This window comes from Vulpes lagopus, chromosome 5 (genome assembly GCF_018345385.1).
Source record: "Vulpes lagopus strain Blue_001 chromosome 5, ASM1834538v1, whole genome shotgun sequence".
In the NCBI taxonomy this organism is placed as follows: Eukaryota; Metazoa; Chordata; class Mammalia; order Carnivora; family Canidae; genus Vulpes; species Vulpes lagopus.
This window is the reverse complement of record NC_054828.1, coordinates 126,243,887-126,268,141: the sequence shown is the minus strand read 5'-3', so window position 1 is coordinate 126,268,141 and position 24,255 is coordinate 126,243,887. Positions and strand designations below refer to the sequence as shown.

The window sequence follows — 24,255 nt, the reverse complement described above, 5'->3', positions numbered from 1 at the left end:
ATTTATTTATTAAACACTTGGACATTTTATTTTCATTTTAAAAAAGATTTTATTTATTTGAGAGAGAGAATAGAAAGGCAGAGAGAGAAGAAGCATACTCCCCATTGAGTGGGGAGCCCAATGTGGGGCTTGATCCTGGGACCCCCAGGATCATGACCTGAGCTGAAGGCAGACGCTTGACCAACTGAGCCACCCAGGTGCCCCCACAATTTTCTTTTAAATAGTTGTTAAAAAATATATTTAGGCATCAGGCCAGGGATATTAGAGAATGAGGGAGATCTGGAGCACGACTGGGGGAGAAGCCATCATTCATTCAGCAGCCCCCAGGATGGTCCTGTTGTGAAAGCCAAGCCCCTACTCTTTAGGCTGGGCCTGGCCCATGACCGCCTGCGTGTACCTTCTCGTGTACCATTACAAACAAAAACTACTGAATATGAAACCTGTGTTTCGGAGGAAGGTGAGGATTCTAGCACGTACTTAAAGAATCTCAACCCTGCAGAGATGGGGCTGCTACAAGGCACTGAGGAGGGAGCCCGGGTGCCTGGAGCAGATTATCTGCAACTCTGTTTGTAAAGTTTCCCTGACCATCCATCACAGATTCAGCTCAGATCCTCCACCTCCCTTTCAGGAATCCCCCAGAACAAAAGCTGGAGGGTACCACTGCCCTAGAAGAACCTCAGTATTAAGATATCTGTTAGGAAAAAAAAAAAAAAAAGATATCTGTTAGGTTCAGAGGGGTGTGTGCCGAGGTGAGGGAAGGGTGGCAGCTGAGAGACACGCTGTACCGAGTACTCGTGAGCCTCGTGCTGTGCTCAATGAGTACCCAACACAAGTACCTCATCTCATCCTCACGAAAATGAAGTACTGGGCTCACGTCAGAGGAGGAGCTGAGACTCAGGGAGGGTAAACAAACAGTCAAGGCTCTGAAGGGGTGGGCAGCAGGGCCGGGGCTGAACACTGGGCTGGGCTGGTTCCACTGCCCTTGGCCCAACGATGCTGACGCCCGTCTTCGAAACACCCTGGCTCACTGAGTACATGATCGCGCCCCACTAGCCCGTGGCACTGCGGCTGGGGGTTAATACCATGGCATACAGGCTCTCCACTCTGCAGTGAGGACCCCCCCAGGAGGAGGGAAAGGAAAAGAGAGGCAGGGAAGGTCGGGAGGAGGTGGGGCAGACCCTGGCCTCCGGCTACAGATCTGCAGCGCAACCACTTACCCCTGGGAAAAAACTGCAGCAGGCGGCGGCCCTCCGTGACTTCTGAAGTTCCCCTCTCTAGGAACCCATCAAGGTGGGAAACAAGGAAGAGGAAGAGCAGAGAAGCTGAGGCCCCTCCTTTGGGAAGAGGGAGCTCATCAAAGGAGTGTCCTCAAGGGGTAGGAAGCCGAAAGAGCAGAGCAGGTGGTACCAGGCATGGAAACAGGTTGGAAATAGGTGGCCCAGGTAACAACACTCCTTCCCGCGACGGTATCTGTCCACACACACACACACACACACACACACACACACACACACGTCACACACACACACACACACACACACACACGTCAAACACACACACCTTTTTTCTAGAAGCAGACTGCACTTCTTAGGCCTCAGAAGTGGACATATGTCTGTATAGAAGCGACAGAGATATGACGGGGACGGGACAGGAAAGACATCAAGGAAAGAGAGGAGAGACCAAGGGCTAAGGAACAACGTTGCCATAGGACAAGAAGAGGGGGAGACAGACCTGCCTAAGTCTGGGGCCCTGGACCCAGGTGTCCCTGAGGCCAGTTAGACATCCTGCAGCCTGGTTCTGCTAGCACATTCTGTCTTTGTGCTTATGCATTCTCAGTCAGATTCCATCATGCAAAGGCTAAAGAGCCCCTGTTCCAGTTGTACATAAAGAAAACACACATTAATACCTGAAAAACCAGAGAAACTAAATTCAGTTGTCAAATTAATTCAAAGAATGGATCTTTCTCAATGAAACTATTCAAATGAAAAGTATTTATTTATTTAATTTATTTATTTATTTATTTTTTTAAATTTTTATTTATTTATGACAGTCACAGAGAGAGAGAGAGGGGCAGAGACACAGGCAGAGGGAGAAGCAGGCTCCATGCACCGGGAGCCCGACGTGGGATTCGATCCCGGGTCTTCAGGGTCGCGCCCTGGGCCAAAGGCAGGCGCCAAACCGCTGCGCCACCCAGGGATCCCGAAAAGTATTTATTTTTATAAATGTTTTTCTCCAGCCAGTTTATCTCAAATTGCACTTAAGAAACAGAAAAAAAAAAATCTGTAATTAATCCTGTGTAAAGTTAAAAACCAGTAGCTTCCATTTCTGGTTTTAGGTTATTACCATTAAATTATATTCTCTTGGTATAAAAATATTTTTCAAAAAGTCCCAAACATGTCAACAAGCCACAAACCTACTACCCACGTGTAACTGTGAACACGGCCAACACCGACAGATGTTGAAACAGGAAAGAGGTTTCTGGGGGGTCAACAGTTAAGAAGCAGTAGATGCCACAAGGAAAAAAGTCCCCAGGACACGGTCAATCTTAACTTGCAGCTCAGGACAACCTGCCATTTAGTGGTACACGTTTCACAATATTGACAAACAACAATCTGTTCTACATGATTGAAACCAGAGGAAAGCAGACAGTGTTTATGGGGAACAACTTACGAGAAGCGCCCCGGGGGTGATGCGCTGCCCAGTGCAGGGAAGGGGGCAGCGTCCAAGCCCAACACAGAAGGCACCGGGACGAGCTGCCGAATGTTACCTCACACAGAGACCAAGAATTTATGTGAACTTTTAAAGTGTGTTTCTGTGTGTTTAACGTGCTCCAACAATGACCTCCCGAATTGCACGCAGGATTGTTTCCAGATTCAATGAAACGGCCGTCCGCGTCTGTGTCGGGACTTGAGGTGACCGGCTGAGCGACGGAGTGTTTTCCTTTCTTGTCGGTGCAGCTTCTCAGCCTCCTGCTGCTTCTTCTGCTGTTCAGACTAAAGGAGAAAATTACATGAGAGAGAAAGAAAAAGAAAACCCCAACGTCCCCTGTTGTAAGCATCAGAATCCCACGGCACAGCCCAGTTGCAGGGGCCACGCTGGCCGGCCCTGGACTCTGCTCCCACAATGCTGTCCTGTTCACAAGCCAGAGCCATTCATCTACTTACACTGCCCCAAATGCAAGACAAATATTGAACATGTACTAAAGGTGTACTATAACCCACCACGATTAAGTATCATTCACCAGGACTGGTCCCAAAGAATTTTTGGCTGTTTCCAAAAAGTCCAACTCCCTTCAGAAGGCAGAGATCTGCTGCCATTAGCCATTGACAAGGGCTCAGCAGACAAGTGGCCTCCAAGTCCCTGGCTGGAGTGAGCGCACAGGTTTACAGGCTGACGGCTCCAAGGGCATGTCGCCTGGGGTGACACCAGTGCTGGCAGAGTGGAGGGGCTCCCTCCCCCACAATTAGGCCCGTGGCTGCCAGCAGCAGTTCTTGGAGAGAAGAGAGCCAATGCAGAACCCATGATGGAGGTCAGAGCCGTATGATTTTAAAATCACGTTTGATGGCTCTGAGGGTACCAACCCTTGAATGCAAAACTCAAAAAAATATCCTTAGCCGGTGGAATGGCACAAAAGGTAAACCAAGAGAGCACTGTTGGGGCATAAGTTTTAAAAGTTGAAAAGCAATGCCTTATAGACACCTATGAGGCTTGCTTCACACCAGTCTGCATTATTCTGTGTACCTAAAAATATTCCTTTGTTATTTTGCTCTTGAAGGAGAAGTCTGTATTTGCCGCCAGGGGGTATTACTCAATATTTTAAAATCAAAGAGTTGAGAAGTAAGGGAGTAGTGGGGAAGGAGAGCAATCTGTAAGACCCAGAACCAACGAGTCCCCTACTCCAGGAGCTCTGAAAATGAGAACAAATAAATCCTTAAGTTCTTTTTCTATGACTATTACTCTTCAAAAGCCCCACTAAATCCTGCCCTGTATATCCCTCCCCAGCACAACGCCCCTTCCTCTGCTCGGCTCCACTTCTGCTCGCTCTGGGCCCCTTCAGCCCACTCCTCAGGCAATAGCCACAGTGAGTTTTTAGAAATATAAAGAGTCAGGGATCCCTGGGTGGCGCAGCGGTTTGGCGCCTGCCTTTGGCCCAGGGCGCGATCCTGGAGACCCGGGATCGAATCCCACATCAGGCTCCTGGTGCATGGAGCCTGCTTCTCCCTCCGCCTGTGTCTCTGCCTCTCTTTCTCTCTCTGTGACTACCATAAATAAATAAATAAATAAATAAATAAATAAATAAATAAATAAATAAATAGAAAAAAAAAAGAAATATAAAGGGTCAGTCTTCTGCTAAGTAAAACTCTTCAACAGCTTTCCACGGTTCTACTGAGAATGAAGGATAAACACTGGCTGTGGCCCACTCACAAGGCCCTCCAGGACTGAGCTCCGCATAGTTTCTGCTCTATCTGATGCCGCTCTTTCCCTCTGATCTCGTTTTACACACATAGGCTCTTATTCAGATCCTCGAGTGTGCCTGGCTTCCTCCCTCCTCAAGCAAGAACTTCGCCTTGGTGGTACCCTGTGCCTGGCACCCTGCTTGACCCCTCAGAGATTCGCTCGACTTAAAGACGCAACCCACACATCACCTACCCTTCCCTAGCCCCTCTGTCCAGGCCAGGCCCCACCTGACACTCTCACGGCACCATGTCCCCTGCTGGAGCACCTGCCACCACTCCACTGACATAACTGGGTGTGTCCTCCTTTCAACAGACTGAGAATTGTGGCAGCAAGGACCCCATCGGTCTTGTTTTGTGTGTCCTCAGCACACACCACAGAACAGATATCTGACACGCACTTGTTAATGGACTACTCGACAAACCCGGAGGAACCCACATACCGAACCCACATACCGGCACATCATAGAATGGTAACAAGACCCTTGTAAGATCAACAAACACTGGTTACTCCATATTTTGTTTCTTCATGTTAAAAAGTATCCCCAGAAGCATTTCTTGTCCAAATGATCTCAGAACATGATATACCAAATAAAGATAAAACAGGGTGCGCAGGCGCTTCTAGGTTGGGCGCTCCTCTACACCTTCGGCGTGGACATCAGTTCTAGGCATTTCCCCACCGGCCTGGTGCAGAGCAATCTCCCGGGAGCACTGCTCCCTCTCCAGCACCATGTTTCTGCAGAGCCCTCCCTGCCAGGCCTTCCCCACAATGGCAGGAGCCTCCAGAGGAGCCTGTAAGCAGCAGCGACTGTCCCGCAGACAAAGCCCCACTCAGAAAGGAACACTCGCCCTCGCCGTCTCTCTCTGGAAGGCTGTGTTGGATGATGTCAGCACCACCTGCCCAATCCCGCACGCCCGGTGGGCCAGATGCTCATCTTCCAAGTTTCCTTTCCTTCTGCTTCTGAGTCCTGCTGTGGCTGCTGGCTCACCATCACCAGCAGGCTGGCCCAGAGAAGTAAGACATGTGCTTGCAGACATGTGCAAGCCCCCATGCCTTATTAGCAGCAGCCTGGTCAACAGTCTGATGACAAACTGCAGTACAGGAAATCTGAAAACTGGACCTGGGACCTAATCCTAGTTTTGCCACTACACAACTGGAAATAATACTAAAGCACAAGCTTTCCCCTTATATTTTATTCATGTATTAGAAAGTATGTGTGAGGGGTGCCTGGCTGGTTCAGTCGGTGGGGCATGTGACCCTTGACCACGGTGTTTTGAGTTCAAGCCCCACATTGGGTACAGAGTTTACTTAAAAAAGGAAAGTATATATGAAAATCCTGGGGAAACTTGAGAGTTTACCTAAATATATCACACATCTAATATCAAAGAAGACTTACTACTACATAAATTCCTAATTATTCCTAGGTAAAAGTGAGATTTAATAGTTAAAATTTTGTTACTCTAATGATACAAACAGGCAAAATCAAACATTAATTGATAAATTTCCCCAAATTGTTTCATAGCCTCTGCTTGACTCAACCCTTAGTACTTCTTTGGTTTTTAGCAAAAAATAATAATAATTTCAGAGGCATCTTATTTTCATTTTACCACAAATTATATAAGCCCTAGATAGTCAGGACTTTCACTTTACAAGGCCGCACCTCAGGTGGCCCAATGACCCAGAAACCACACTGACTGCTAGCTTCACACCGACAGCGCCAACTCCTAATCACTAAGGTCCCGCCTCCCTCAGGACACCAGAAGCCAGCCTGGCTCTGCCTTGGGCTCGAGCTCTGCCCCTGCCTCGAGCTCAGGCTCTGGCTCTGGCTCTGCCCCTGCCTCAGGCTGGGGCTCAGGCTCTGTCCCTGCCTCGAGCTCAGGTTCTGGCTCTGGCTCTGCCCCTGCCTTGGGCTCAGGCTCAGGCTCTGGCTCTCAGGCTCAGGCTCTGGCTCTGCCTCAGGCCCTGGCTCTGCCACGGCCGAGCTGTGTGCTCACTCCCAACCCAGGAAGAGCTCTGGCTGCAGAAAAAGTGTTAGAACAGGAACATGGCTTCCTCAATAGGGGAAAAGCTTGGGAAGGCTGTGCTGAAGTCAGACACACTACACGGCACTACTGGAAGCCTATTTTCCTTCCTTGAATTAACAAAATCACATTAAAAAACTTACCCTCTTTAACGTGAATGTCAACTGTTTGCTGCCAACTGTGGTGTCTGATACGCTCAATGTGCCATTTTTTGCTTCAAGTTTCAAACGATCTTCAAGGGTTTTACTATAGGAGAATGAAGAGAATGACACATTAATTAGCATCATGTTTTGATTTAGCATTTGAAACAAGTTTTAATTAGAATGGATCACACGAAGGAAATCTGTTACACTTGTGGGAAAGACAGAACATGGCATTCACTGAACATAATCGAGGAAAGAATCAGGGGCAGACAGTCATTGCTCATGCTCAATAGATACAAGCAAAAAGAGCAGCTGCCAAAACACCCGCTAATTTAGCATTTTAAGTGGTGGTTCCAAATATATTTTCAATGGTTGCTACTTATCTTACTAAATCACATTTCTGAAGCCAACATGCAAAGAGCGATATTTCTGAAGCCTATAATTTACTGTAATGGTCAGTGGCACATACGCTTCTGAAGCATTTCATACTTAAACCACACACGAGCCAGGCGGCGGAGTGCTTCACGCTTTTGCACCTTTTGCACAGGCATGTCTCCAAGGGAGCGAACACAGATCCTCTTCCAGGTGAAGCCATGGAGAAGTGCCATGCGAGTCCAGTGGATCCCTGAGCTACCCTCACCACCCACAGCATGAACAATTTGAAACACGAGTCCGTCTGCCTATAGACAGTGAGCAAAAGCACGGCGGGTAAATTCTATCCAGTTCGGTCTGCTCACTCACTACTAGGTGCCTTTTCCTTCCAAATTTTTCCCTGAATTATTCTTTCCATATACTTTACCCCAACTGTTTCATTTCGTTCCTTGCTCATGTCTCCCAGACTTTTCTAGGGTCTCTCTGTATAATCTGTGTCCTGCAATCCTGTCCTTGGCACCATTACTGCCACCCAACCTCGGCTTTATAATCGAGACGTTCACTCTGTGTCTCATACATATAACACTTCATGGCATGTTGCAATAATACTGTTTTACTATAAAATCGAAACAGTGGTCCCTTCTGTGAACTGAGTTTGGAGGGAAAAACTGGAATTAAGCTTCAAGACAAAGACTTGCAGTAAGTTTTCACTTTGGCTCTAACACTCAGAGATGCAGCCAAAGCAGCAACCCCCCACCGGCACCCGTGATGAAAACAGGAGGAAAGGGTAGAGGAAGCAAGAGGGAAGGAATACGGTTCTCTTTTCTTTCCTGTTCCCTCTTCCAAAAAAGTCAACGTGCTTCCCTTTCCAGTCCTCCTTGTACCAACCTAAGTTGAATGTACCCCTTTTGAGTTAATAGTAAAAAACCGGACTGATTTTAAAAAGTAGCTGAATTGGGCGAAGGGTTTTCTTTTGCCTGAAATACGATCATCGTAACTAATTACTGAGCAGAACGCTGCTTCTAAATGGCCCGCAAGATAAAGTGATGCTCCTTTGAAATTCTGCAGGAAATGTTTGATGTTCGCACCATGAGAGATTTATCTCTGGTTTATGACTAGCAGTAACGTACTGAACATGCCTTCTTTATATAACTTGAGACGTGAAGTGGTTAGCATAAAAGTGGCACTCTTTTCTAAGCAATAATGTTATTAAGAAGCACTTTTAAAGTACTTTTCATCTTCAAAGTGCTTTACAGACGAACTAATTAATCCTTTCAACATCCCTGAGACACAAGTATTTATCCTTTATAGATGGCAAGAAGGGAGGTGAGGCGCTAAATGACTCGCCCCAGGCCATAGGAGGACTCAAGTCTAAAACCAGAATTCCGATTTAAGAATTTCTGGTTTCCAGGAGTGTGTCAGACCAAACCTGATTTATAAAGTTTTGTGTAGGAAATGTTCCACAAAGTCTTCCAAGTGACAAGCTTCCACATGACAGACTGAATGAAACAAAGATCTAGTTTAGTTTTTTTTTTCTTTTTTTTTTTTAAAAACAAGAACTCAAAAATGAAGTGTAAAGGGACGCCGGTGTGGATGTGATTGTGTCAGCCTAAGCAAATTCCTCAGCCTGTTCGTGCCATTTCTGTTCTTTCCCTTCATGGCTGCTGCAGGGTGGCACACAGCAAACACTAATTTGGGAAGAAAGTCACTTTTCAAGTAAATTGTGGGCAATTACTATGCTTTTAAGAATGACCTTATTTCCTCCATGACAGGGTACATAAATTCTGGTTTTCTCTCAATGTACTTTCGATGTGTACTTGTAAAAACTTGTTCTGTCTGGACTACTTGGAAAGACAAGCTGAGTTTTAGAACGAGCCATGGCAAAAGATCAGACACAGGCACTGAGCGTGGAGATTTCTACATTAAAGCAAGTTCCACTTCCCGCCCTTTGAAAGTCAGTTTACGGTATGTGGCTGCTAACCAGCAGTTCTAAGCCAGCTACTTGAGAATGAATTCAGTCGGAGATGATTTAAGACGCAAATACCTGAAAACTGTCTACTGCAACAGAGGAACAAAATGCAGAAATCCCTAAATAAGGTGAAGAATTTTAGGGGAAAAAAAATGCCACTGTCACATGATGAATAGCCCCTCATCAATCTGTGGAGATGGGCAAGAAGACAGACGTGGGCTTCCAACCTTTGTCAACCTTCTAAAGGCTGAAAGGATGGAATGATTTAGCACAGGACAACGGACAGGGCTTTGGCGGGGAGAATAGGAATTCTCAGCTAGGCGACCTTTAAACGAGGGTGGGCAGCAAATACAAGGGGAAACATCAAATTAGATAGATACTTATTATATGCCTCAGGAAGTAATGCTCAACTTGAGTTTTTAAAAATCACTCTGTGTGGAGGCATGTGCGTTAGTACAGCATTCACAGGACTTAACTCAAAAGAAAGGACTCGCTCCTTCACAGTCTATACTCTGAAGGGGAATAAGCAGGCGGTAGAGAAACGGAATCTACAGAAAAACGGAAAATGTTAAATACTCTGTTTAGAGCCAACTAACTTTGAAAAATATTTACAGATCACTGAAAACTCCATCTCCATGCTTTCTGTTTACATGAGTTCCTCAAAGCCCATCTCAGGTGATGTGAACTGAAGCAACCAGGATACCTGGATACCTCATCTAGCAGCTCTGTTCATATTTAAAGATTTGTAATATCCACTGTTGTTGCAAGTCAGAGCTCAAAGCCTTTCTCCAGGGCGATGCGGCCATATCTATCACAGACCCCTTTTGATCCAGCAAGTTCCATGCCTAGGGTAGTTCAGTCTATAGGAATCCCTGCACATGAGCACATATTTATCACTGTGGAAAGGGGTAAGAGGAAAACAAGAAACAATGTAAATATCTCAAATCAGAGAATGAAATGTATGTTATGGCCCATCCACCTTATGAGCCATTTTATGCATTACTGGGAGTTTTATGCGTTATTGAGAGGCCTACACGTACCAGAAGGAAAAATGTTCCAACTCATTGCTACATGAAGAGAAGTTCGTCAGTAATAGGATCAGTAAGGCCCCTTCACGTCTAGAAGAGAGTAGCTAATCTGTACACATGCAAACATGCGCCCACAGGAGTGACTGGATTCTAGAAAGGCACACACAGCAGAGACCTCAGGGAGGGAGTGAGGGGGTAAAAGGGAGACTTTCACCTTTTATTCCATATTCTTAAGTATTACAATAAAAATATGCTTATACATCACCTGAGTGCATATTAACTTGAGTAATAAGAGATTATTTTTTTTCTAAGTGCAACTTTGGAATTAAACTGCTTTCAAGATTAAATTAAAAAATGCTTCTATTAAAATAAGACTGTGTTCCTTCAGCTCTCATCCACTGGCAGTGAGGAAAATTAGCTGAAGAGTAAAAACTGGCCATGGTTCATCCACGAGCAGATAAAACTGTGGGCGTGATAAGCGGCCTCCCATGAGCTACTAAAACCACCTGATGAAGAAGGCGAACTCCTCCAAGGTAGGAAATGTCTCTGAAATCTCTGCATTTCCAAGACAGGCCACAGGCTAGGTGCTTCCAAGAATGCCTTCCCACTGACGGGCCGCCTGGCAGGGAGAGGAGAGGAGGCACCCCCACTCTGAGGTGCAGGAAACTGTGTTCTAGACCTCTCCTCCGGGCTCACCGGCACAACCCGGCCAGCACCTACATTAGGCCCTGTGGACCCGCCTGCCTCCACTCCCATAACTGGACAGGCCAATGTGCCTGGAATCCCGACAGGCCGGCAGCATGAACTTCCCTGTTTTCCACCCGCAAACGTAATTATTCCCACCCATCCTGACGGCCTCCCCTTGGTTTTTGAGGAGGTAACCCCTGTCCTTCTGAGGCTGTCTCCTTGGCCTGTGCCCTGGCCCATCCCCTCCTGACTGCTTACTGAACTCAGCTCTGCCAACTGACTTTGGTGTCTCAAGTCACTGTCTGCTGCCACGGGTAATCCTGCTCTGCCCACAAACACATTCTATCTCTAATAGCTGAAAAAACTTTCCCCATCAAGTTATTGGCTTTGACTCCTTCCTTTTTCTGCCAAACTTCTTGGAAGAATCATCTACATTAATTGCTCACAATATTTATTATCTCTATTCATTCATCAGTCCATGGCAATCCGACATTTGGGCTGGTGCCTGAGAAGCTGGTCCCAGCAAGACAATCTTCCTAATGGCTTTCCTCTGTTCAGGGAACTCCCAGCCCCACTGCACATTTGTGCCACACCCTCTGTGCCATTTTCTTCCTGCTTGGCTCCTTCCAGCTTACATCTCTGAAAACTCCTCAGTGATCTTTACTAGTTACCTTCCCCTTTGCTTGTCCAAGTTGGGATTGTTAGCATGTGGCTGTCAGTATTATCAGTGACAGCTCTAAAACTACCTGCAGTACTTTGTGTGCTGTTTATTTTCCTAAAGAGAGGCAAGTGGTTTTTATCACAGACTCGAGAAAAAAATACCTGTTGCTCCCAAGGGGCTCCACTCTTCACCCTCAATGCATCCTACACACTGAGTCGATCTTCCTCACCCTGTGGTTTCAATCACACAGGGAAAGCTGCTTTCTCAGCGCTGTATCTCTAGTCCAGCCCCTGGGTCTCCGTTTCTCTACTGAACATCACCAAGAAGACACTTAATGTGCTGATAGCCAGCTTAGTACTTGTGGCCTTAAACCTGGTTTTCATTCTGTATTCTTGCTCTTGATGGCAACACTGCCAGACAGTTCAACATCATCCAACTACCTCTTTCACCTTCGCTATTACATTAGTAACTGAACAATGTTGTGGTGTATGTCCATTTTCCTTTCCTTTTTTTTTTTTTTTTTTTTTTATGATAGTCACAGAGAGAGAGAGAGAGAGAGGCAGAGACACAGGCGGAGGGAGAAGCAGGTTCCATGCACCGGGAGCCCGACGTGGGACTCGATCCCGGGTCTCCAGGATCGCGCCCTGGGCCAAAGGCAGGCGCCAAACCGCTGCGCCACCCAGGGATCCCCATTTTCCTTTCCTATTCTTAGACAGTCTTGTGGATAATTTGGGCCTAGGACGGCCTGGTCGTCTCTATCCCACAGTGCAGGCTTTTATCACTTTTGACTGGGACTACTGAATAGTCTGTTAGCTGACCTTAGGAGCCCCTCCCTGTGCTTTCTCTCTAAAACTGAGATATTTCATTATGAGTTTCTGGGAAAGAGGGACTTTTTGTACCTACAAGTTTTTATTTTTATCTTCCACAACCAAGATGAACTGCTTTTATTCACAAATCATTTTATGATTTGGGGAAGGAGCTGGAAACAGATTTGCTCACGGGAACCTCAGTGTGACAACCTTCCCTGGCTTAGCAATGCTTGGGCCAGGGCCTGCCCACTGCTCTCTGGTTATTCTATGCCCTCCTACACCAAACCATGCTTCCCTCGGCTTTCACACAGTGCTCCTTTGTTCACATGTCACTCTGCCTGACATGCCATCTTCCCACCCTGCCTTGGGTGCCTTTTTGTCTTTTGTCTACAGCCAGTTTCAGTATGACCTCTTCTAAGGACTTCCTTAAATCTCTTCCTTTCTTATGCATTTTCTATATGGCCGTTTTTAGCTCCAGACTATTAGCTAGAATGTGAAGGCTACAGGCCTGTGGGCTGTGCCTTCTCTTTCCATCCTGTGGCTCTGGACAGCACTTTGTTCACACTAGGCAGACACTCAACCAATGTCTCACTGACGAATGGGTGGCTGGAGAGGCTGACAGGTGGGTGAATAAACTCACAAAGCACAACATACTATAAGGTCTATAACTATGTGTCGACAGACATACGTTTTTGTCTGAATTCATGTTAGCATGCCAAGCAAAGAAGAGGACTCACTCAAGTACTGAGTTAGGATTCATAATTCACTTTTCCCTTTACAGAAAAAGTCTTAAAGTTGGGCAAGTCCAAGTAAACATTTAAAATGTAATACACTCAGTTTTGATGCTGTGTTTTATTGACTGCCTTGTGGTAACTCACAGAATGAGCAGAAGGTGTCACTTTGGTTCTCTGAAGGATAATGCTTCAATGCTTCATTAAATAATATAAAAATATTTCAAGTTCAGGATCTGCCAAAATAATCCAGTCAAGACTAGAACTCAATGAGCAGTTTGTGCCAAAACGCCAGCAAACTGCAGGCTGTTCATACTAAAGGGTTATTACTTCAAGAACCAGGACTCTTCTTTTAAGCTCATGAAGTATTATCACTTATATTGTTCCTTTCCTCAAAAAAAAAAAAAAAAAAAAAAAAGTTTAACTTAGTAAAAATGTTTAATTGTAGTGTATTAACATGGTTATTATTTATCCATTAAGTACTAAATTTCCATCCCTTTTGTTTCTCTTATTAACGTCCTACTAAAACCCACAGGCAGAACAAAAATGTCAGAAAGTTTAGTCATGCCTCCTCCTCCCAAATCACCATGTTACCATGCTTACACTAAAGACAACTGTTCCTAGGTTTTCCTGGCCAATGGGTTGGGAGTAAATGGGTTCTTTCTCATTTTTCTTTCAAGTTAACCTTGAAAGGGTAACTTCCTGAGTTGCCTGTCATGTAGCCAAGGCACTGGAGATTCACAGTTCCACAAAAATGTATCATGTGCCTACTTGGGTCTACCCAGTACTGATTCAGGAGCCAGTAGTCAAGTAAATAAAGCCAGACAAAACCAGCAGATCATCTAACAAAGAATCTCACTCCACAGAATCAGAATACTACAAACAACTAGTCTTCTCTCTGTTTCTGAGTAGGACTCCAAGTTAAATTTCCAAGACCAGCAGGAACATGAAAAGTGAGGCTTGCACACATTGCTGGTGGGAAAGTAAAACGGAGCAGCCTCTTTGAAAAGTTTGGCAGCTTCTCAAAAGGTTAGGCATAATGCTACCATATGACCAGCCATTCCACTCCTAAGTACATAGCCAGGAGAAATGAAAACACGTCCATGTAAAATCTTATACACAAATGTTCGTAACAACATTATTCATAATAACCGAAATGTGGAGCAACCCAAATGTCCATCAACTGGTGAACAGATGAAGGGAACATGGTTTATCCACACACCAGAATACTATTTGGCAATAAAAACGAATGAAGTACTAACAGATGCTACAGCACGGACGAACATTGAAGGCATTACGCTAAGTAACAGAAGCCGGACAAATGCCACACGGTGTGTAGTTCCATTTATATGAAATGGAGGAACAGGCAAGCTCATAGAGATAGAAGATGATTTGTGGTTGTCTGGGGACAGGATGGGCTGGGGGCAGGTGGGAGCAAATGATAATGGGGCTTCCTTTGGAAGATGAAAATGTTTCAAAGTTAACTGGGGTAATAGTTGCACAACTCTGTTAATATACTAGAAACTTACACTTTAAGTAGGTGAACTGTACGTTATGTGAATTGTATCTCAAGGAAGTTGTTATTATTGAAAGAAAAGTAAGGCCGGTAAAGATACCAACCCAATTACTAGATTCTTCATTCACCAGCAGACCTTTGGTTCTTTAGAACCAGAATTTTGAGATCTCCTGGATTCTTTTTTTTTTTTTTTCCTGGATTCTAAGTTGAAAGATTTACTTATTATTTGGTGTCCCAGATACTTGCTAGAAGCAGTGAGATCATGAGGACCAGTCATATTTCTTCCATTCCAGAGACAGTTTAGCCTGTCCATCAATGTCCTCTCCACCCTTTTCCCACTTCCTACATCTGAAAAACCAGATTTTCCAAATGGGAAGCAAAGAGCTGGAGAAGTACAGGTACAGAACTGGTACTGCCCCCGACCTCACACCTCATCCATCCCGCCCAGCTCCTCCAGACACTCGCGCTCTTCTTTTGAGATTATCTACCATCTATCACATTCTCATCTTGAACATTAACATTCAGCCCAGGAGCTCTCTGAACAGAGACTTACCTAACTTATGGCTTGTACACAATCTGGAACTGAGGACCTAGCCTAGCCTGTTCCTTACTTAGACACCTACAATTGAAACTATCCAAATAATACTATTTTTTTTAAGTTGACTTTTTTATGGTGATAAAATATATTCACCTTGCTGTGCAACCATCACCATCCATTACAAGAACTTTTTCATCTTCCAAACTGAAACTCTGTGCCTAGTTATTTTTTTTTAATATTTTATTTATTTATTCATGAGAGACACACGCAGAGAGAGAGGCAGAGACACAGGCAGAGGGAGACGCAGGCTCCATGCAGGGAGCCTGATGTGGGACTCGATCCCAGGTCCCCAGGATCACACCCTGGGCTCAAGGCAGCGCTAAACCGCTGAGTCACCCTGGCTGCCCAAGCCACCCGGGCTGCCCATGTACCTAGTTAAGTAGCATCTCCCCATTCCCCCTCCTCCAGCCTGGGTAACCCCCATTCCATTTTCTTTTTCTAGGTTTTTGACTATTCCAGAATACCACTCTTATCCCTCAGTGTTCTTGCAAAAGGCTTAACATTTCTGGCAAATTTTCCAAGTGATCTTTTCAGTCATCAGGTAAGCTGAGATACAGATAAACATAGTGGAAATTCTAATTACGAAAAATAACTTTTTGTTAAGAGACAAAGAATCTGTTGCTGTTCTCAGTTACCACTGTACCGAAAACCATCAATCATAGGGGCACAGAACAAAACAGGTATCTGTAGGTGAGGGAAACAGAGGGAAAGAAACAAGGACAACTCAAGATCATGACCTGTGCAGTGTCAAAGTGTTCTTACCTCTACCAGCCAACACTCACACCCTGGGCCTTCCCCTATGTGAACTCCACCTCAGAAAGTTGTTAGAAGTCATCGTAAGGAAGGCCAGTATATTTCCCCTCAAACCTTGTGGTGCTTCCCTCATGTTAAGTCCAAAGACCAAGATGTCCTCCTCAGGGTCACACAGCCGCAAGGAAGAGCAAGGCCCCGGCAACCCGGGAGGCATCAGAGAGGGGGGTTACTCACTTCAGCAGCTTCTGCTTGGCGGCAGAATCTTTGAAGCTCCTGAATTCCTCACCGGCTTTGATCTCATAAAACTGGGGCTTGAGGACCGTCTGCTGGTCCTCCCTGAGCTGCTCCTGCCGCTTCATCTTTTCCTCCTGGTGGAGCAGTCTGCGCTGTTTCCTGACCTCTTCAACCCAGTCTTTCTCATCATCTGAACTCTCAGAACTTTCCGCATCACTTGGTTTTCCTTCCGGCTCTTCCTCCTCTTCCTGAAAATAAAAATAGTAAGCAGCAGCTCCTATCCCCTACCAAACACTGACTTGCTGTTCTCTTGGAAAGAGTCATTGTCCAGAGTACGTGACATCACACGCATCGGGGCAAAATGCTCTTAATTAGGTAAGATCTACTTCTGAGCTGAAGGTCAAATGAATTATATCTCCAGTGTCCCAAAGGTTTCTCTAGCTTACATAGAAAACTTTACATTAAGGAAACAACAGCAGATACAAAATGATAAGGAGTACATTACTTTCTCACGGAGTTCTTGTTGCTCTAAGAGTCTTAGTTTCTTCTTCCTTTTTTCACTTATTTTGGAGACAAGTGGATTCAAAAGCCTAAATTCTTCACTCTCTTCATCTACTTGGAAGTCAGGGTTCTCAAACATAACTTTAAATCGATCATCGGTGAGAATATTAGGAAGGCTCTATGACAAAAAGAATGCAGAATTTCAAGTCAGTATGAACAAAATCTGACCAGAAAGACGGCCTAAAAACATTTCAGTCAATTATAAATGAATAAGCTGCATAAGGCATAACATTAAATCATTAGGAAAATTCTTTAGTACTAGTTTCCAGAACTTTCTATCTGCCTTTGGGTTTTACCTCCTACTCACAGATTTTATTAATCTATTTCACAGACTACATGTATTACGTGGCCATTACACATAATGAGCTAAGAATGAACTTTTCTGGCTTAACTCTATGCTTAATATGTTGGAAAGAATTTTCTTCAATTAGCATTTCTCATGAAAAAATACTTTTCAAGGAAACATATAGTTTTGAAACACAGTTTTTTAAGCATAGCTACTATACTGAAATAAAATAAGTGAGTCTTCCAAGTTCATATTCCAAAACTGGGAAAGGAAATACATAGTAATAATAAGGCAAGCATTAACACGGTGAGGAGATGCTGGTGTATGCTTCCTGGCTCTCAGGGAGCTATTTGGAAACATAAGGGAAGCTTCCATCTCTTACACAATGGCCTCATCAATTTTTTCCTGTAGGCCATTTAACTGTTCATGAAGGATACAGTGTAAACCTTCTGACACAATAAAACTGCTATTGAGACCGATCTGAATAGGTCAGGGCTGACGCTAACTAAATTCCTTTTTGGTTGTACCATTTTGAATAGAAAGTTTTCTAGAATGTATTGTAAACTTAGCTGCTCACATAAACAGATGACAATCTTTTACATTCAGAGTTCTAATGTTTATCTATTACAGGCTTGGAAACCAGAAAAATCAAACTACTTCACAGGGTTTGTAAATTAAACAGCCTGAACACAGGCTGGAAAAGCTAAGCTGTCTGTGGTTGTTTGTAAGCAGTGGAGTTGAGTGTGGTACTTGGAATAGATTTGATAAGGCATAAGACATTAAGGAACTTATGCTACTTATTATTCGCATGTCCCTAATGTCTGACAAACCCTTAACCTAAAATTCTAAGACATACTGAATATATATTTAAGATACACTGATCAAGCGTTCCCTGATTAAATATCATATCCAAGATAGATTTAGGTTCAAGGAAGACAGAAAGATAGGTAAGAATCCAGTTCCTGATTCCAAGGTGCTAGCTCAGGATCTAATGAGAAAGACAACAATAAAAACACAAACAAAAGCCTAGAGGCTCCAAGGCACCGTATGAAGGAAGCACTGAGAGCTGAAAGTGCTCTAAGGGTAGAGGGAAAAAGTAACTCCAACAAGAGACATGTCAAAAGGGCTCACTGGGGGATGCAGTATCTGAGAGGACAGATGAAGGGGTTTAAACAGATACAGAGTTGAAGAGCATTTCCAGCCCACTATGGACTGGTGAAATCTGATGACACAAAGATAATGACAAAATCTGAAAAAAGCATTCTTTGATCAGGCCAGACTTGCCCCTAAGTTCTGCTGTGAACCTAAAACTACTCTAAAAAAATGAAGTTTTTTTTCAAAGATTTTTATTTATTCATGAGAGATACACAGAGAGAGAGGGAGAAGTAGGCTCTATTGCAGGGAGCCCTATGCAGGACTTGATTCCAGGACCCCAGGATCACGACCTGAGCTGAAGGCAGACGCTCAACTGCTGAGCCACTCAGGGATCCCCAAAATTAAGTCTTTAAGGAGAATGTCCTCTGGATTCTGAGGAACACTATTAACTGCCTGGGAACACCATGCTAGGTCTCAAGTGAGAGGAGGAGACTAAATTGTATTAATTCTTACTGTATTTATTAAATAATCACATTGAGTAATACAGAAACACGTTACAAAAGAATATGCTGCTAGTATTCTTACGTTTTTTTCTGAATTTTAAACAAATAAATTATATTGCCATGGACAAGTATGTTTTGGAAGAACAACTATAAAATAATAACTCTTCTGACCTAGCTATAAAAATATTTCCCTTGGAGATTTCTCCTGGTCTAATTGTTTATTTTTACAACCAATTTAAAAAAAGGAGTATGAGGGATCCCTGGGTGGCGCAGCGGCTTAGCGCCTGCCTTTGGCCCAGGGCGTGATCCTGGAGACCCGGGATCGAATCCCACATCGGGCTCCCGGTGCATGGAGCCTGCTTCTCCCTCTGCCTATGTCTCTGCCTCTCTCTCTCTCTCTCTCTCTGTGACTATCGTAAATAAAATAAATAAATAAAAAAATTTAAAAAAAAAAAAAAAGGAGTATGATAAGATGTAGTGATGTTCTACAGTAGTTTATATGTGTCTGGCTAGCTATCTACCCTAGAAATACACATGCACATGTTAAACACCTGCCAGGCAAATCTGAAAAACATCTCTCAAAGCATTGTTCCTATCACAGCTCTACTTCAAAGAAGTATTATCTATAGATTTGAGTAGGAAGCTTACCATGAATATTCTGTCCCAAGAGAGTAATATACGAGGAATGCTTAACATTTGAAACAAGTCAATTCCTTCAAGGCTACGATATCTATGAAATGAATGCTATGATGTCTTGGGTGCAGGCTTCTGGGTAAAGATGCTAGTCTGCACACAAGCATCTCCTTCTAACCTCTGCTAAAACCCCACTAAAGCAACAGAATATAGGCTTAAAGACACGAACCTTAAGAAGGAGGAGGAAAAGACAGAAAAATAGGAGCGGTAAGATTCTGGAAAGAAGCAAGGCAGGCCTCAAACCACCCTGTCCCAGGAGAGGCTTCTTCCCTGGAGGGAGAGAGGTGCCTGCTGTGGCAGAAGCACCCTGAGGACAAGGGAAGCACGTGGCACAAAGGGGCTGCACACCACGGGCTGCGATGACATCCTGCCCCACACCCCACGCCCACGTGACTAGCTTTCAGAATGTTGGGAGCCAGGCCACTACCCTCCAAACAGGAGAATAGACCAGCCAAGAGACAAACCGAAAAGACATTGCTTTTTGAAGCTTCCCCAAATAAACAGTTTGGCTGGGTCACATACAGTGACTGCTGAGTCCTATCTCCCCACTTCAGAGTCTTCATTCAGCTTTTTTTTTAGGTCCTTCACTCTTAAATATAAACAAATGACCTAAGATCATAGCAGGAGCAAAGTACTTAAAATTTCTTTTCCCCAAGAAAATCCCCCAGCACTGAAGAGCCTAAGTTTCTGGACTGAAGGGGCCTACTCAGTGGCCAGCACTACATGCGGGGTTAATGGAAGGAGGACAACCCCTCTCGGCGTAGCACAACCACATATTATTACATTTATGTGTTTATTTTCCTCAGGAAATTACTTAGCATTTTCTCCTTCCAATATAATGTGTGGTTGTTGCTGAGAACCCGCACATGTGAAAATCTCTTCCCTATACCCTCACTGCCTGCCTGCTCGTCTGGGTTGGAAAGAATATGCCTTCAGGAAATAAAGGTCCTTTTAATTCTGTATCCAAGACGGGGAGGAGGTGGAGTGAATCCCCAGGATGTTGACCATGGACCAACACTCGGAGGTGACCAGTCCAGATGGAGCAGGGTCGACACATGTAGAAGAGACTCCATCAGGAAAAGAAAAGTTCATGTAACAACTGATATTCACATAAATATCTTGACATGAGATTTAGACAACCAGCAAAGGACTGAAGGCTAACTAGTGATCACTGTATATAAGACCAACAAAAGGCCAAACACTAAATCCATAGAAGACAGAGGCTTGAAGGGACGGTAATCACAGATGGCCGCCTGACTCCATCTGGAACAGGAAGAGCACGTGCACAGACCCGATGAGGTAAGTGCTGGTGCTGACAGTCCCAAACTGCAACAGAACTTACCAGGAGGGAAGGTCATCAAAAGATGAAAGATGGTTGGCCTGACATTCATTCATTCATTCATGAGAGATACACAGAGAGAGAGGCAGAGACACAGGCAGACAGAGAAGCAGGATCCCTGCAGGGAGCCCAATAGGGAATTGATCCCTGGACCCCAGGATCATACCCTGAGCCAGAGGCAGATACTCAACTGCTGAGCCACCTAGGCATCCCTGGCCTGACATTTAAAAGTCACAAAGGAGCACTGTGGGCAACTGTAATCTGCTTTACACCACAATAGTCTGCTAAAAGGGCAAAAGTGCTCATCTTAGGACAGGTGAAAATGGGGGAGAAGGGAGAGAGAGCCGACATTCCTAACAAAGCATGGAGAAATACTTAGTTTTTAAGACCATGTGGTTTAAAACTAATAAAAGCCAAAAACAATCTTTAGTTGGTACTAAAAAACATTAAAAAGAGTATTTGGAATGTTAAAGCTGATCTGATCCAACCCAGTGTCATTGCATGGCTCTATCTTCTCCCTGAAGAGATGAATTATTACTTTAAAGTATACCCTTCACGGTATCGAATCAACCTGCGGGCTAAGACACCTCTCCTGTGCACGGCCCAGGTGAGAGTACACTTGACCTAGAGACGTCGTGCAGGACCACACACAACTGAGCTGCTACAGAACCCAAGAGAAGGACATTCAAACAAGACTCCAAGGCAACAGTGAAAAACTGGTAGAAAACACCAATGGCCAGGAAATGACACTTATAAGAAAAATGGCTCAAATCCTTTCAAATCCAATGAATCACCAGGTGCCAAGCCTGTGTACATGGGGAATTCAATACGGATTTGTTGAAAGAAATGAATGAATCAAGTCTTAATTAGAATTAATATCACCAAGTGTTTAAATTTGGATAAGGTCCAGATAATGCTTCCTGACACTAGATAATGGGTCCCTTTGCACTGCAGGCCCAGCATCAATAAGGTCTGCAGTACACACCTTATTACACTCTAACGATGTTATCAGTGGCAGCAATATTCGGGAGCAGATATTGGTGTCTGCCTCCAGGAAATTCCAGTTGGGGCCAAAGCAGAACTAAAGCATACTGGCTTTCAAATCAGAAGTCATCAGAGCTATTACAAATCTTGAGGGTTTGAAGAATTGAGTTCAAAGGCAAAACTAACAAACTGCTGAGAGACGGAACAATTCTTTCAAGTATTCTTTGTATTATGAAGGGTTCTTCCCTTAACTTGCAAGTGGTCTTTAAGGTCTTCGTTTTTAATTAGATAACAACGTTAAACAAGTCATATAAACTTTGTCTAATAATAGCCTCAGATTTCTAGAAAACTATACACAAGTATTTCTAGAAAGAAAGTGAGCTCTGATGATAAGGTCCAGAGCTGGGTTGGCAAGCAACTGAAAAGCAAATCAGGGGCACATTTTACAAATAGCACTTTCTAGCAGAATTTTATAGGTGACATTGCTTTTACAAAGATAGCACATCCAGCTTCCAGCAGCCAGAGAGATAATGGTGTTTGATAAAGGAAGATAAGAATTTTGAAGGTTGTCCTTCCTTATGCTGCAAGAGAAGTAGTACACAGCCTGATGGAGGATTCTTTACAGGATGACTCTATCAATGTTTTGACAAAGACTTGTAAATGCACAATCACAATTTTTCCCACTAATTATTAAGATCACTTTGCAGGGTTTCAGTTCACATAGTCATTTTTACCAGCCTGCACCCTGTGCACAGTGAGAACCATTTGTGTTATAAACCTCTGGCTGTCCCTCAACTGCAATGCAAGTCTTCAAAACAAAGGGGGTGGGAGGCAAGGACAGGATACTTTCCCCACATCTTCATGATCATCAGGGCCTTTTTAAAAAGCTCCTGAACTGAAAAAAAAAAAAAAAAAAGCTCCTGAACTGAGTATACCACCCTTCACAAGTATTGAAATCACAATTGAAGTGTCTTACTCTCTGTAATATTAAGATACGTATCATTATAGATAAGGATTTGTCAGTATAAAACATAGATAGGAATGCATACGTGTGCATTCTATATCAGCCCCACGCTCTTCCTCCTGAAGCTTTAGGGCATGTAATCCAAAGATCACTCCCATTTAGCTTGTAAAACGACATTTTGAAGTTAAAAAGTTCATCTTCAGGCTGGGCTTACAAGAAAATCAAGATGAATACTCTGAGGAGAGAGTCAACACAGCAGGAATCACTTGCACTTCAAGCACTTTAAGATCCACACACACACTTAAACGCTCTGATGTGAATTAATTAGGAGTAGGCATAGACATAGCATGTGGATATAAATGTATATAATTAGTTTAAGTGATTATTTCAATGCTGGTATATTATTCATATAAGGAAAATGGAAGCACAAACGTCATCTATGGATTTACATAAGGGAGGCTCTTAAAATCAGAGTTTAAATAATATATTAAAAAAAGTAATAGACCAGGATGGGAAGATGCAACCAGGATGAGAAGACAGAGGTTAAGCAGTGAGTGTGTACTCCACTTAGAAATCACAGCACTGCAAAAACATCCCCTTTCTGGTTCTATCTTTGCATGTTATAGAAGAAAACACTATGCTCCAGTAAAGCCCAGGGTCACCGAGGATGACCCAACTAGTGAGCAAGAAACGAGTGAGAAATAAGACTCATCAGCCGAAGTCTGCTGGCATTATAAGAGAGTGGAACAAAAATAAACACAGAAAGAACTGGCTTATCTCATGTTTATTTACCTGGTTAGAAATCAGCAAGAGAACACAGAAAGAAAAAACAAGCAAACAAAAACCTGAGAGCATAACACAGCTAGCCCAAAGTTCCAAGGTCAGGCCCTTTACTCAGAGTCGAAGTCCGCAGGCTCCTGGGAGCTTGGATCTTTAGAACTCATTCCAGCAAAGAGCCAAACTTGAGTGATCTGCCTACCTGCCAGCTGTTCTAAGCAGATGATGAGGAAGTCTTCATATATATGGGAAAATTAGAAAAATCTCCCCACCTTGACCATATCAACGACATGAAACACTAACCCTTACTTATTTCATTCCATTTTCCCATTAGTAACTAAGGAACATAAACAGCAGTTACACATAAGTGTGCATACTCCTGATAATGCCAAGTCTAAATAAAAATTACTTCTCAAATTATAAACAGATCTAGTCAGAACAAAGAAAAACAATAAACAATTTAAATATTTAACAATAAAAGGATTAAATAAATTACACATCCTTAAGAGTATATATTATACGCAGCTCTCAAAACTACTTGTTATTTTATACAATCAGGATAAATATACAATATTATCTCAGTATTATAGCTTATAATTTTAAGAGCAATAAGACAGGAATGAAATTCACTAACATATTAGTGACGTCTTTTTCTGGGTAGAATTATGTAAGCGACACTCTTTATGTTCTTTTCTGTTTTCCAAACTTCCCCTATTGAGCATATACCATTCGACAAGCAGGGGGGGAAAAGCTACATCTCGGAAAATATTCCGAGAAGAAAGAAAAAAGATAATTATAAGTTCTAAGAAAATACAGAAACAAGTTAGCAATATCTTCACTACCTTATAAAATCTTACCTTAACTTTCTTTTTCCAGGTAGATTTTTGCTTCTCCTCCTCTTCCTCAATTAATTTAAGTGCCAGTTCTTTGTTAACTTTTGGCAGTTTCTAGCAGAAGAAAAAAAAGGTGTACTAAGTACCTAGATTTTAGCTTTAAAAGTTAATAGTTCTATAAGGAGTACAGTTTCACAAACAAGAGATTTCTTTCTTTCTCTTTCTTATTTATCTATTTTTAAA

At 43.5% G+C, this 24,255-nt stretch overlaps 1 protein-coding gene across 1 annotated transcript in view; it reads right to left on the bottom strand.

The window, feature by feature from the left end:
- Window positions 1-2,107: 2,107 nt before the first annotated feature.
- The window catches only part of NOL10 (nucleolar protein 10), a 90,313-nt gene continuing 68,165 nt past the window's right edge, over window positions 2,108-24,255 (bottom strand). Inside the window, exons 17-21 of the mRNA XM_041756027.1 lie at window positions 24,037-24,126; window positions 16,483-16,656; window positions 15,978-16,225; window positions 6,620-6,722; window positions 2,108-2,993 (exon numbers count right to left, since the gene is read on the bottom strand). Of these exons, the coding sequence (XP_041611961.1) occupies window positions 2,874-2,993; window positions 6,620-6,722; window positions 15,978-16,225; window positions 16,483-16,656; window positions 24,037-24,126 (735 nt within the window). The 3' untranslated portion in view covers window positions 2,108-2,873. The remainder of the gene's footprint in view (window positions 2,994-6,619; window positions 6,723-15,977; window positions 16,226-16,482; window positions 16,657-24,036; window positions 24,127-24,255) is intronic.